The sequence below is a fragment of the Podarcis erhardii genome (genome assembly GCF_964252035.2).
Source record: "Podarcis erhardii genome assembly, chromosome: 3".
NCBI classification, from domain to species: domain Eukaryota; kingdom Metazoa; phylum Chordata; class Lepidosauria; order Squamata; family Lacertidae; genus Podarcis; species Podarcis erhardii.
In genome coordinates this window covers 122,845,692-122,859,106 of record NC_138507.1, presented here as the reverse complement: position 1 = coordinate 122,859,106, position 13,415 = coordinate 122,845,692, and the positions used below count along the sequence as shown (strand labels likewise).

Below are 13,415 nucleotides of genomic sequence, written 5' to 3'. Positions count from 1 at the left end.
ATTCCATAAAATTTATACAGCGCTCGAATGGGAAAGCAACGCAAAACTCGAAGCCGTTTACAAAAGTAAGGGACAAGACTATAGGAAAAATTGACAGCAATGATTCAAGGCCTTTGAAAAGTAAAAATAAAAATACCCTATTTTTCGCTCTATAGGACACACTTTTCCCCCTCCATAAATGAAGGGGAAATGTGTGTGCGTCCTATGGAGCGAATACAGGCTCCTTGGCTTCAGCGATAGCAACGCGAAGCCTCCAAAGTGCAGAGGCTTTGCATTGCTTTCGCTGAAGCCTGGAGAGCAAGACGGGTTGGTGCGCACCGACCCCTCTCGCTCTCCAGGCTTCAGGGATAGCCGCCTGAAGCCTTTGGAGCGCAGTGGGAACTCACGCTGCACTCCGAAGGCTTTGGGTTCCTTTTGCTGAAGCGGGGAGAGCAAGACTCTCCTGGCTTTAGCAGAGAGGGAGAGCTGCGCAGCGCCCCTTCAGCCAAGCGGGAGGAGAAATGGAAGGGGCTCCGTTTCTCCTGCCGCTTCGCTGAAGGGGTGCTGAGCAGAGAGGGGGAGATTTTTTTCCCCCTTTTCTCCCCCTCCTATGGTCCGGTGCGTCCTATAGAGCGAAAAATACGGTAGATTAAAAGTCACATCAACATTCTAGACGTCTGGGTAAGCTTTCCTGCACCAGAATGTTTTCTTTTTTCTTTTCTTTTTAAAATAATTTTTATTATTTTCCAACACAAATATACAATTATGTCAAATTTTCACAAATTTTCACAAATTTGAAGACTTCCTTTGACTTCTCTGACAATCATCCATAATTACTTCTCAGTTTATGCATTCCTCTGTTTATATTGCCATTAAACTTCCCTCCCACTCCTATTTGTTTTTAACAATATAGCTCTGCTTTCACAGTGCTTCTTGAAATCCCACCAGTGTTGTTTGCACATCACATGTTCTTTTCAGATATTCAACAAATTTCCCCCAGTCCTCGATGAACTTTTGGTCTTGAAGATATCTATTTTTTCCGGTTAATCTGTCCAACTCTGCATACTCTGTCAGCTTCAGTCTCCAATCTTCTATTGTCGGTATCTCCTCTTGTTTCCATTTCTGGGCCAGTAAAATTCTTGCTGCTGTGGCTGCATATTGAAAAAGTTTACAGTCTTTTCTTCTAATTTCATTCCCTGTAATTCCTAATAGAAAGATCTCTGGTTTCTTTACAAATGTATATTTTAACATCTTTTTCAATTCGTTATAAATCATCTCCCAGAAACCCTTCACTTTCTTACATTCCCAGCACCAGAATGTTTTCAGCAGGTGCCAAATGGAGTCCAGTGAAGGTTCTTGCCTGATATAAATAGGCAGGGAGTTCCAAAGGGCTGGTGCTGCCAGATTTTGCTGTGAAATCCGAATGTTTCAACTTCCTTTGTCACTAAAAAGTCGCTGAAAGTCTCTCCAAGCCTCTCCCTGTGTGATCTCGCTACTGGCTGTTCTACCTCCAAGCTATGTGTGGGTTTGCTGTGGTTTTCCAACTGGGGCAACGCATGGTTGTTGTTGTTTTTTTTGGGGGGGTGCACATTGTACAGTTCACTTTGGGAAATCCAGGTGTCTGGGCAAACCTTTCTGTTCTTGTAATTTTGTTTTTTTGAACCACATGGCTTGTGTCCTTTCAGAGATAAGGCGAAGGGGAAAGAGAAAAAACACCGTCATTTGTTCAGGTATTGCAACTTGCCCCTTTCAGCTCCCGACTCAAGTTTCTAGTCCCTGGTTTGCAGTGCTACAGTTTGCTGTCTTTTCAACCACATCTCTGAATAACTTGGGGATATCCTTTTCAGGATGAGGAGTGGGGAGAAAATCCTCACCGGAAAAGTATTATGGGTTGTTAAGAAAAGCCAGCAAGTGGCAAAGGTTGGCAGAGGACGGGGCAGTCTCCCCCAGCTACCCCTTGCCATGCCTGGATATGTTCCTTGGGAAGACCTGGGTTCAAATCACCACTCAACTTGCCTTCCTTACAGGGGTGTTATGGGGATAAAATGGATATTTGTGTGTGTGGAACTATGCATGTCCTTTGATCTCATTGGAGACAGAGCAGGATTTCTTGTTCTTTTAAGTAATAGAAAAGATTGTGTGTATTTGGTTGATTTTCTTAGTACTTATGCACAATCCCTCACATTTCCCTTGTGTTTAATTTGGCATATCCTGCACGGCCGTCCACCCATCTCAGCAAAGGAAAAGACAAATCAAACAAGTAGGTGCTGCGATCGCTGCTGTTTCTCTTCCTATCTAACGGTTCTCTCTCTGTTCCTGCGATGCCTTCTTCCTTTGGAAGTAGCCGACTTTCCGACAGAAACTTTCTCCCCAATGAAGGAAGGTTGCAGCATTGGGAATTTTTCGTTTAGAGAAAAGGCGAGGAAGAGGCAGAAGATAGGAGTTTATAAAATTAAGCTTCTCTCTCTCTCTCTCTCTCTCTCTCTCTCTCCCCCCCCCCCAATGCTACATCCAGTAAAGCTGGAAATTTGGAAGATTCAGGATGGATAATAATAATAATAATAATAATAATAATAATAATAATAATAATAATATATTTGTACCCCCCCATCTGGCTTGGTATTCCCAGCCACTCTGGGCGGCTTCCAACAAAGATTAAAAATACATTAAAATGTCACACATTAAAAACTTCCCTAAACAAGTCCGCCTTCAGTTGTCTTTTAAAAGTAAAATAGTTGTTTATTGCCTTGACATCTGGTGGGAGGGCGTTCCACAGGGCAGGTGCCACCACCGAGAAGGCCCTCTGCCTGGTTCCCTTCAACCTCACTTCTCGCAGGGAGGGAAGCACCAGAAGGCCCTCGGAGCTGGACCTCAGTGTCAGAACAATGGGGGTGGAGACGTTCCTTCAGGTATACTGGGCCAAGGCCATTTAGGGCTTTAAAGGTCAACACCAACACTTTGAATTGTGCTTGGAAACGTTCTTCAAAGGACTTCATCACGCAGTGCATAGTTGAACTATGGAACTCACTGCCACAGGAGACTGCTCACAGTCTAGATGGCTTTAAAAGAGGATTGAACAAATTCATGGAGGAAGAGAGGGCTATTGATGGCTACTAGCCAGGATGGCGATGCTCTGCCCATAATATGAAACCAGCAAGCAGGGCACCACAGTTCAAGAAGGACACTGACAAACTGGAACGTGCCCAGAGGAGGGCAACCAAAATGGTCAAAGGCCTGGAAACAATGCCTTATAAGGAACGGCTAAGGGAGCTGGGCATGTTTAGCCTGGAGAAGAGGAGGTTAAGGGGTGATATGATAGCCATGTTCAAATATATAAAAGGATGTCACATAGAGGAGGGAGAAAGGTTGTTTTCTGCTGCTCCAGAGAAGCGGACACGGAGCAATGGTTCCAAACTACAAGAAAGAAGATTCCACCTAAACATTAGGAAGAACTTCCTGACAGTAAGAGCTGTTTGACAGTGGAATTTGCTGCCCAGGAGTGTGGTGGAGTCTCCTTCTTTGGAGGTCTTTAAGCAGAGGCTTGACCACCATATGTCAGGAGTGCTCTGATGGTGTTTCCTGCTTGGCAGGGGGTTGGACTCGATGGCCCTTGTGGTCTCTTCCAACTCTATGATTCTACGATTCCATGATTCTATGATCCAAACACAAGAGCCTTCTTCCCTTCTGGGGTTTCCAGAATTAACTGTCTCCAGCTGTGGAAGCAGAACATAGTCATTGAGAGCCCACAGATCTGCTTAATTCTCTTTTAAAGCCATTCAAGTTGCTGGCCACCACTGTGGCAGTGAGTTCCGCAGTTCGACTCTGTGCTGCGTGTTGGAGCCCTTTTCTAAAATCTGCCTCGGTTCTCCCAACATTTGGCTTCCTTCAATGATCACGGATTCTAGTGCTACCAGAGAGAGAGAGAGAGAGAGAGAGAGAGAGAGAGAGAGAGAGAGAGAGAGACCATCTTCCCTGTACTCACTATCTGAGTGCTGTGCTTAATTTCATAAACTTTTGCCACGCTGCCTTGGACTCGCTGCTCCTCCGGCCAACAAGTCTCTTTCCACCGGAGCAGCCTGGGTCCTTCTGAGCTATGGGCTCTTTCCCAATCACCGGGAACATACCCAGCCGCAGGTCTCTGAGCCAACTCCTTGTCCTCTTGACTGTACGCCTTTTCGGCGTTCATCCTCTCGTCTCTGCCGCACACCTTCTCCGCTATTATAAAGGCAGATAAAGCCTGAATAATTCATCCGCAGGCTGTAATCGGATCCTGGACGAGTCCATCTGGAATTGCAGGAGAAAGAGGCGCTCAGGGGTTCTTTCTTTCCCCTGCACCCCAGAAAACATGAGCCCAGAGGGCTAGCGGAAAGGGAAGAGAGCCCAAGGCCTGGCCAAGGGAACAAATCACTGAATCTACCTTTGGGGCAGCATCTAGAGTGGGCACCCCGATCAACCTCTCCAGTGGCACCTCGTATGGCGGCCGCTCCGAGCGTCCTGTTCTGTCTCGGATGTTCTCATCCAATATTCACGAAGGCGACGGTGTCAGTTCACCGCCAGAGCCGCTAGATGAGCATCAGCGCCACTCTGCTCCGCTGGCCGGAGGAAAATGGGGGGCAGCGGGGCCTGGGTTTGAGGCCGCTCGAGGGGCCGGGGAAAGGGTGGGAGTGGATGACGGGTTCCCCCACCCTGAGACGAGCTGCCCTTCTCTCTCTCTCGTCCCCCCATCCCAAGCCCCCGTCCTCTGCTGGGATGGTAGTCGCGAGACACAGGTAGAGTCTGTCTTACCTGGGACACAGGTAGGTGAGTGGTTTGTTTACCTCTGGAAGCTTTTGTTGGGGGGGGCAGGTAATGAATGCAAGGTGCCACCCCATAACAGAGTCATGGGCAAGAGTAGCACTTCTGGGTGGGTGGACAGGAGTATTGCATTTTTTATTATTCAGCGTGTGGACATCAGAAACAGATGGCATGCAAGAGGAACGTGCTAAAGAGGACTAGTTTCTTGGGAGTGCTTTTAATACCAGCAAATCGCTGTTCTTGACCCAGAAAACCAGAACTCAAACCTAGGGGAAAGGTGTCCATCGCTGGAGGCGTCGTGTATTTGCTGGAGTGTTGACCTTGAGTGTTTGTGCTTGTGTGTGTGTGTGTGTGTGTGTGTGTGTGAACAGAGGACTCAGCTCTTCATGAGAAAGCATGGTACAGTCTTCTCGGGTGACTATACCACATACTGAACGCATTCAACGGCTGCCTCTGGTGCCCAGTCTCCCTACCCACTGATGTCAGGGAAAGAAGTGATGTGCAAGCAGCGATGGATTTTTAAAGAGGGTTAGACAAATTCATGGGGACGCGGGTGGCGCTGTGGGTTAAACCACTGAGCCTAGGGCTTGCTGATCAGGAGGTTGGCGGTTCGAATCCCCGCGACGGTGTGAGCTCCTGTTGCTCGGTCCCTGCTCCTGCCAACCTAGCAGTTCGAAAGCACGTCAAAGTGCAATTAGATAAATAGGTACCACTCCGGCAGGAAGGTAAACAGCGTTTCCATGCACTGCTCTGGTTTCACCAGAAGCGGCTTGGTCATGCTGGCCACATGACCCGGGAAAACTGTCTGTGGACAAACGCTGGCTCCCTCGGCCAGTAAAGCGAGATGAGCGCTGCAACCCCAGAGTCGTTCGCGGCTGGACTTAACTGTCAGGGGTCCTTTACCTTTACCTTTCATGGAGATGGGATAGGTTTTCAGAAGGCGCCTGTGGGTGAATTTGTTTCATGTGTGGAGAACCGTGCATACTGACCAACGCGCAGTCTTTGCAGTGAGGTGCTATTTCGGTGGCATGAGTATCACGAAGGCGGGTAGATTCTTATCTGCTACAGCCTTCATCCGCCTGCACAGCTGTTGTAACATACCGCTTGTGATCATTCGCCTGTTCTGCCCTTGTGGGCTATCTGTGGCCACCAGCCAAAATGGCTATTCTCTCCATCCTGGCTTTATAGGAAGAGGGAACTATACAAGGGAGATGCTCTATGGCCCTTCCACGGGAGCAAATCTGGAATTTAGCCTGGACCATTTGGGACCTTCCAAAACTTCCCCTCTTCTCCATTTGCCTCTAGAATAACCAGACCCATCACTCTAGAGTCCTTATTTCATGACACCCTCCCTCTCTCCTCCCTCTCTCCCCCCCTCATCCTGGCAAATGATCCCCCACCCCACTTCTCTGATTTAAAAGGAATGTTAATTATTCATCCGTTAATTAGCTTTTCATTATGCGTCAGCCGGGTGCCTGTAAGCAGGTCTCGTGTTTCAGATTCCAGACATTTATTTATTTATGTAAAAAGAAATCCAGAGTGTAGGGGCCGGGCTGCACAAAATCATCTCTTTCCCTTCCCCTTAGAAAATGCAAAATAAATATCAAAAGTGCCAAACTTAATCCGTTCCAGAAGTCCGTTTGACTTTCGAAATGTTCGGAAACCAAGGTGCAGCTTCTGATTGGTGCAGGCGCCCCGGAAACAATAGCCGACAACCGCATCAGGGGTTCGGCTTCTGAAAAACATTCGAAAACAGGAACACTTACTTCCGGGTTTTCGGCGTTTGGGAACCAAAGCGTTTGAGTCCCAAGGTGTTTGAGAACCAAGGTACCACTGTATATGGTTTTATTCACACACATGTGCAACCTGAGCACAGAATTGACACCCCAGAAGATCTTGCTTCTCCATTAGCCACAGCTTTGAATCCAGCACAGAGCAAGGAGGTCTCTGTGTCTCCAGCTTCCAGCATTTAGCTCACACCCCCAAACTCTGGCTCTTCTTTTTTGAATGTTTGAAGTTTTATTCTGTTTTTAATGTTCTATTGAAAGCCGCCCAGAGTGGCTGGGGAAACCCAGCCAGATGGGCAGGGTAGAATTATTACTTTTATTATTATTATTATTATTATTATTATTATTATTATTAACCAACCAACCATGAGTCTGGCACTCCTGCAACTTAGCTTGTTCTTTTGGGAGCTGATGTGGGCCCTTACAGGGCTTCTGAGGGTCTTGTCTTACAAAGAAACTTGTTCGACATGTTCAGCAATCATACCTTGTCGCTTCAGGTTGAGCGTTTTCAGGTTGCACTCCACGGTGACCTGAAAGTAACAGAATGTTTTACTTCCGGGTATCGCCGCTCGCACAGACGCTCAAAATGGCGTCACGCACATGCGCAGATGCAGGGTGCGTTCTGCTCTGGATGTGAACGGGGCTCCAGAACGGATCCTGATCGCATCCAGAGGTACCACTGTATTGTAGAGGACCCTGAGGAGCATCTAGTCCATGGGTAGGCAAACTAAGGTCCGGGGGCCGAATCTGACCCAGTCGCTTTCTAAATCCAGCCCATGGATGAACTGGGATTCAGCATGTTTTTACATGAGTCAAATATGTCCTTTTATTTAAAATGCATCTCTGGGTTATTTGTGGGGCCTGCCTGGTGTTTTTACCTGAGTCGAATGTGTGCTTTTATTTAAAATGCATCTCTGGGTTATTTGTGGGACATAGGAATTCGTTCTTTTCCCCTATCAAAATATAGTCCGGCCCCCTACAAGTTCTGAGGGACAGTGGACCAGCCCCCTGCTGAAAAAGTTTGCTGAACCCTGATTTCTAGTCCAACCCCCTGCAATGAAGGAATATGCATCTGTCCCATACAAGGATCGAACCTGCAACCTTGGCGTTATCAGCACCACGCTCTAAGCAACTGAGCTATCCAGAAATGAGGTCCTCCTTAAAATTCCAATGCTCAGTGAGTACAGGACTCCAACGATTGGACTCAAGGCATCATCCGATTTGACCCCGCACCCAAGCCACAGCACCATTCTCTAAGGCAGTGTTTCCCAACCTTGGGTCTCCAGCTGTTTGAGGACTACAATTCCCATCATTCCTGACCACTGGTGTTGCTAGCTAGGGATGATGGGAGTTGTAGTCCAAAAACAGCTGGCGACCCAAGGTTGGGAAACACTGCTCTAAGGCAGGCTTCTGCAACCTGATGGCCTCCAGGTGTTTCAAACTACAACTCCCACCAGCAGGCAGGTGGGAGTTGTAGTATAATCTGAAACACATGCAGGCCCCCATGTTTGGGGAAGCCTGAGCTAAGGGCTGAGACTCCAGGATATACCATATTTTTCACTCTATAAGACGCACCAGACCACAAGAGGCATCTAGTTTTTGGAGGAGGACAACTAGGAAAAAAATACTCTGAATCTCAGAAGCCAGAACAGCAAGAGGGGTCGCTGCGCAGCGAAAGCAGAAATCCCTCTTGCTGTTCTGGCTTCTGGGATAGCTGTGCAGCCTGCATTCGCTCCATAAGACGCACACACATTTCCCCTTACATTTTAGGAGGGAGCAAAAAATACGGTATCTTACAAGAGGATGATGAAGCAGGAGTGGAAATAAATGTCCAAAGGCCAAGAGTCATATACCAACGGGAATTTGAGTAATTACATTGGATCTGAAACTCTGGGTGTGGACATGGCTGACCTGTGAAATCATTACAGGAAAGTAATTCTTGCAGGAAGCCCAACATCCTTAGGGAACCTCCGCTCCATATCTTGCCATATCTTGCCATGCCACTCGGATAAACACAACTGTCAAATCCTTTCATCATTTTCACATTCAACTCTCTCCAGCCTTCATCCCCAAACACAGTCTAAGCATCTTGTCCCTTATCCACTGTCCAGCTCACTATGATCAACTGGAGAAGGCCTCAGATTTGTTTAGTATCTGCACAAACGAAGGCATTCAATATAGCGGGCACCTTCACTTTTACTATTTTGCCTTCTGCTGGGAAAGTATGTTTGACCAAGTGCTTTTTTATATAGAGAGAGAAGTCACTGGGTTCAGCACTGGTCATTTGTTCAGCTGTGTTAACAACAAGCCCCAAATTCTGGGACCCTGTTCCACCATTTTGCAATGTTTTCCAGAGCCTCCAAAATGGTGCGGCTGATCTGACCATCCAAACTGCAGCAGCACTTGGCCACAGGTTTGGAGTAAACTGGACAGTGTTGGATTGGGGGTGATTAGTATTGCCCCATGCTGGTTAGGTCAGCCAGACAGTTTTGAGGGGCGCTTCCAAACTCGGGGTTTGCCCTGCAATTCAGTTGCAAAGCATTTGCAAAACTTTGGCACATGTTTGGGGCAAATCAGGCAATGTTGGATTTGGGGGGGGGTGATATCCAGGAACCCCAGTTTGATAATTGCTTAGTTTTGGGGGCACTGCAAAACATGGGTTTGCTCTGCAAAACTTTGGCACAGGTTTGGAGTAAATCGGACGGTGCAGGATTTTGGGGTGATGCCTAGGAACCCGGGTTTGATGTATCAATTACTCCATCTCAGACGTGCAGCAAAATGCAGGGTTTGTGCTGCAAAACGATTGCAAAACTTTGAAGGTGACCCCAACTTAGGGGGTTCATAACTAGCACAGCTCATTTGTTCTGCATTTTAAAAAATGTTCTGATTATTTTATTGCATCCCACCATGAGATAGATGATAGATGATAGATAGATAGATAGATAGATAGATAGATAGAGATAGATAGATAGAGATAGATAGATGATAGATAGATGATAGATAGATGATGATGATGATAGATAGATAGATAGATAGATAGATGATAGATATAGATGATAGATAGATAGATAGATAGATAGATAGATAGATAGATAGATGATAGATGATAGATAGATAGATAGATAGATGAATGAGTTGGCAGTTTATAAGTGCTCAAATAAATAAATAAATCTCCCTATATTCTCTCTCTCACTTTCCTTACTCTTTCTTCCCTGTGTTTGGCTCTCCCCACTGTCAAAGTTCAGATTTTAAGCTCCTAGGGGCAAACACCTGTTGTGTATGTATGTATGTATTTGGGGGTTCCCACTGTAAAGTGGGGCAATGACACTGACACTCTGCCTACTCTTCTTACAGAGCTGGGAAAGGCGTCTTTTCAGCCATGAAGCTGGGCAAAGCACGTGGTCAAAAAGATGACCACCACAGGAAGCAAGGTAACCCTTTGCACCCTCACCTCCTGGTCTTCTGGGCCTTCTTGTGACCGCTGAGACCTTTTGCAGTGCATGTCTGGGGGGGTCCAGGTCCAGTTCGAGGAGAAAAGTATATTGCCGATATTAATATAGTGCAGCTTGAAGAAATTGGATGCATAAAAACTGACTCCTTGTGGGATGAAAATATTGTCCAGACCCATAAATATGATTCAAGATTTACTAACAAGAACGTCTCCAAAACAGGTGCAAAAACAATCAACGATGCAACCAAACAGTTCCATAAGATATATGGTTATCAAAGCTCAGCATCTTCTTCTTAGAAATATAACTCTAAACAGTTACGGTAAGGTAAAGGTTAAAAAAAACCCCTGGGCAGTTAAGTCCAGTGAAGAATCAAAGGTCTCTCTCTCTCCTTACACAGAATCCATTAGCCTGCATTTCATTAGCCTGAGGCTGTTTCTTCAATCATTAGCACATCTTTCTCTCATTTATCCTGGGAACAAAAGACCCAAAGTCAACTCCCTTCAAAATGGAGATTTGCAACTGAATACCTTAATCATATGATCTAAGGTTAAACACCCATGTGAAAGAACAGGGAACATCAACAGTTAATTATTCACCCAGCTAGAAGCTTAGAGAGCTCTTTCTAGCTTTAGTACACCACAACAGAAGTTTCCAATTGTTAAACCCTTTCGGCAATATACATACAGGCATTCCAGCGTGCAATTAAACAATCACACTTAACAAAATATCCCTTGAATTCTTTGCATCTATGGATGCAGCCTCCCAGAAACAGCTATTGGATGAAGGGAATGGCAGAGAAGTCCATGTCTCCCTGCCTTTTATACTCCACAGATCCCAGGAGGAGACACTGATAGCTCAGATTAAGAGGCTTAACTATGAATTTGCGTCTTTCTCCACGGCAGATGAACCGGCGGTCCTGGAAGCCGAAGACCTGGACCGGAAGGCGATGAGGCTGGGAGGTGGGCTGGACCCAGACACCATCTCCCTGGCATCGGTCACAGCCGTCACCACCAATGTATCCAACAAGAGGTGAGCACGCTGGCAAGGCAGGCTGAGGGATGGAGTCCAAAGCTTGTCGTCAATTGTCCTTTACTCAGATTAGGCTTATTAACATGGATGGACCAAAGTTACCGTATTTTTCGCTCCATAAGACACACCTGACCATTAGATGCACCTCTTAACATCAGAAAGTTCTTCCTCAAAGGATCCAGAAACAATGGATATGTTTAAATGGTTATTTATGTAGACAAGGATTAAGTGTAAGGTCTTGGTTGTGTTTAGAATAGATTTATGAAAGACTTAGAAAACTTAAAACAAAAAATTCCTTCCAGTAGCACCTTAAAGACCAACTAAGTTAGTTCTAGGTATGAGCTTTCGTGTGCATGTGTGTATCTGAAGAAGTGTGCATGCACACGAAAGCTCATACCTAGAACTAACTTAGTTGGTCTTTAAGGTGTTACTGGAAGGAATTTTTTGTTTTGACTATGGCAGACCAACACGGCTACCTATCTGTAATTAGAAAACTTATTGATTAGAATATTTGTATGAGATTGTATGGGGAAAATACGGAATAACAGACACAAGTTTGCTTAAAATGTATATAGGGAGTACAGCGTAAGCGATGGAAGTCAATCAATGAAATTTTATTATTGAGATATTTGTAGAATAAATTTGGAAGAAATTCTTCCTATTTTTCTTCTTCCAATTTTTCTTCTTATTTTTTCTTTTCTTCCTTTTTTCCTTTTTTGTTCTTTTTTTATATATGTGTGCTTATCTGAAAAATATATGTATATATGTATTTGTATGTATTTTGCAATAATTATGTAAAATAATAATAATAATAATAATAATAATAATAATAATAATAATGTTCTTCCTGATGTTTAGTGGGAATCTCCTTTCTTGTAACTTGAAGCCCTGGGTTCGAGCAGGAGAAAACAAGCTTGCTCCAGGAGAAGTAGGATGTGCATCACTAGGGGCAAAAGATCTTCTCTTTTCCCTGCTAAGCAGGGCACAATTCACATATGGAATTCTGATGTCAAGGGAAGAGCTTTTCACCCTCGACTTCCATCTGGCAAACATAGTGCTGACCTACCTTCTAGGGCTCTTGTGCAGCTTACTGAGATAGTGTTTGTGAACTGTGCTGAGCACTTTTCTGACTGTGATTATTCCCTTTTCCAGATCCAAGCCAGATATTAAAATGGAGCCCAGCGCTGGGAGGCCTATGGACTACCAGGTAAGCTGCTTCCCGTCTCCCTTTCATGGGGAACCATCCCTGGTGTACCCTCTACCTTAACAACACACACACACACACACACACACACACACACACGTATCTGAAGAAGTGTGCGTGCACACAAAAGCTTATACCCAGAACAAACAAATACTTGGTCTCTAAGGTGCTACCGGACTTTTTATTTTTATTTTTATTTTTAATTTTGACACATGCATATTGTTTGGTGAAGAAGTAAAAGTAGTATTTACTTACATAATCTGGGTCTTGAAGCAGCAATTACAGTAGCTAAATGAAGGCAGGTTTATAACTAAGTTCTAAAAGTAAAAAATAGGCAGTGCTGTATAGGGAAGCTTTTTATTGTGCAGTGTTTTATTATGTGTGTGTGTGTGTGTGTGTAGACCCACCTAAGTGGTACTCAGGATATCACTCAAGAAATCACTCAAAATATCTCTCAAGTAATTAAGGAACAAAAGAAGAAAAGGCACACTAGCCTGGGAACTTCCTCTCTGCCCAGAACATTGGAGGCTATACACCACACCCCCTCTACAGTATTTATAGGAACTCAAACACTGAGATCCTGCTCTGTTCCAGTAACAAGAAGCCGAAAGCACCAGCCTGAAGATGACGAGTGAGACCTCGTCGAAACGTCGCCTAGACACCCCAACTTTTACACGGGAAGACACCCGAGGACACCAAAACCTGCATTCCTGTACCCGTGAAAATCTACGAAAGCAAATATATATATATATATATATACGAAAGCATATATATATATATATATATATATATATATATATATATATATATATAAATAGAGTGGCTGGGGCAACCCAGTCAGATGGGCAGAGTACACATATTATTACAAATTTTTATTTCGTCGTCTTCTTCATCTTTGTTCAAAAATGGTGTCTAAACTGCAGAGCTCAGACATGCCTGTGTGGTCAGCTTGGAAACATGATGAAGAAAGAAGAGGCTGACCAGGCAGGAAGGAAGTATGTAACAGCTTCCTGCCAAAGCAGACAAAGGAAATGATGTCACAGAGTTCTCTCTAGCAAATTTGTCGGGAAAGCTCTCTGAGCCTCAGCCCCTTCGTGAGCCCATCTGGCAATACATGAATTGCTGGTTTGACTGCAATAATGCCCCACAGCTCCCTTTAGGGACAAGAGC

At 45.1% G+C, this 13,415-nt stretch overlaps 1 protein-coding gene across 1 annotated transcript in view; it reads left to right on the top strand.

Annotated features, from left to right (window-relative positions):
* Positions 1-13,415, top strand: part of OTOF (otoferlin) — a 203,173-nt gene that overhangs the window by 99,768 nt on the left and 89,990 nt on the right. Inside the window, exons 6-8 of the mRNA XM_081854518.1 lie at positions 9,915-9,991; positions 10,915-11,041; positions 12,194-12,248. Coding sequence (XP_081710644.1) covers positions 9,915-9,991; positions 10,915-11,041; positions 12,194-12,248 — 259 coding nt within the window. The remainder of the gene's footprint in view (positions 1-9,914; positions 9,992-10,914; positions 11,042-12,193; positions 12,249-13,415) is intronic.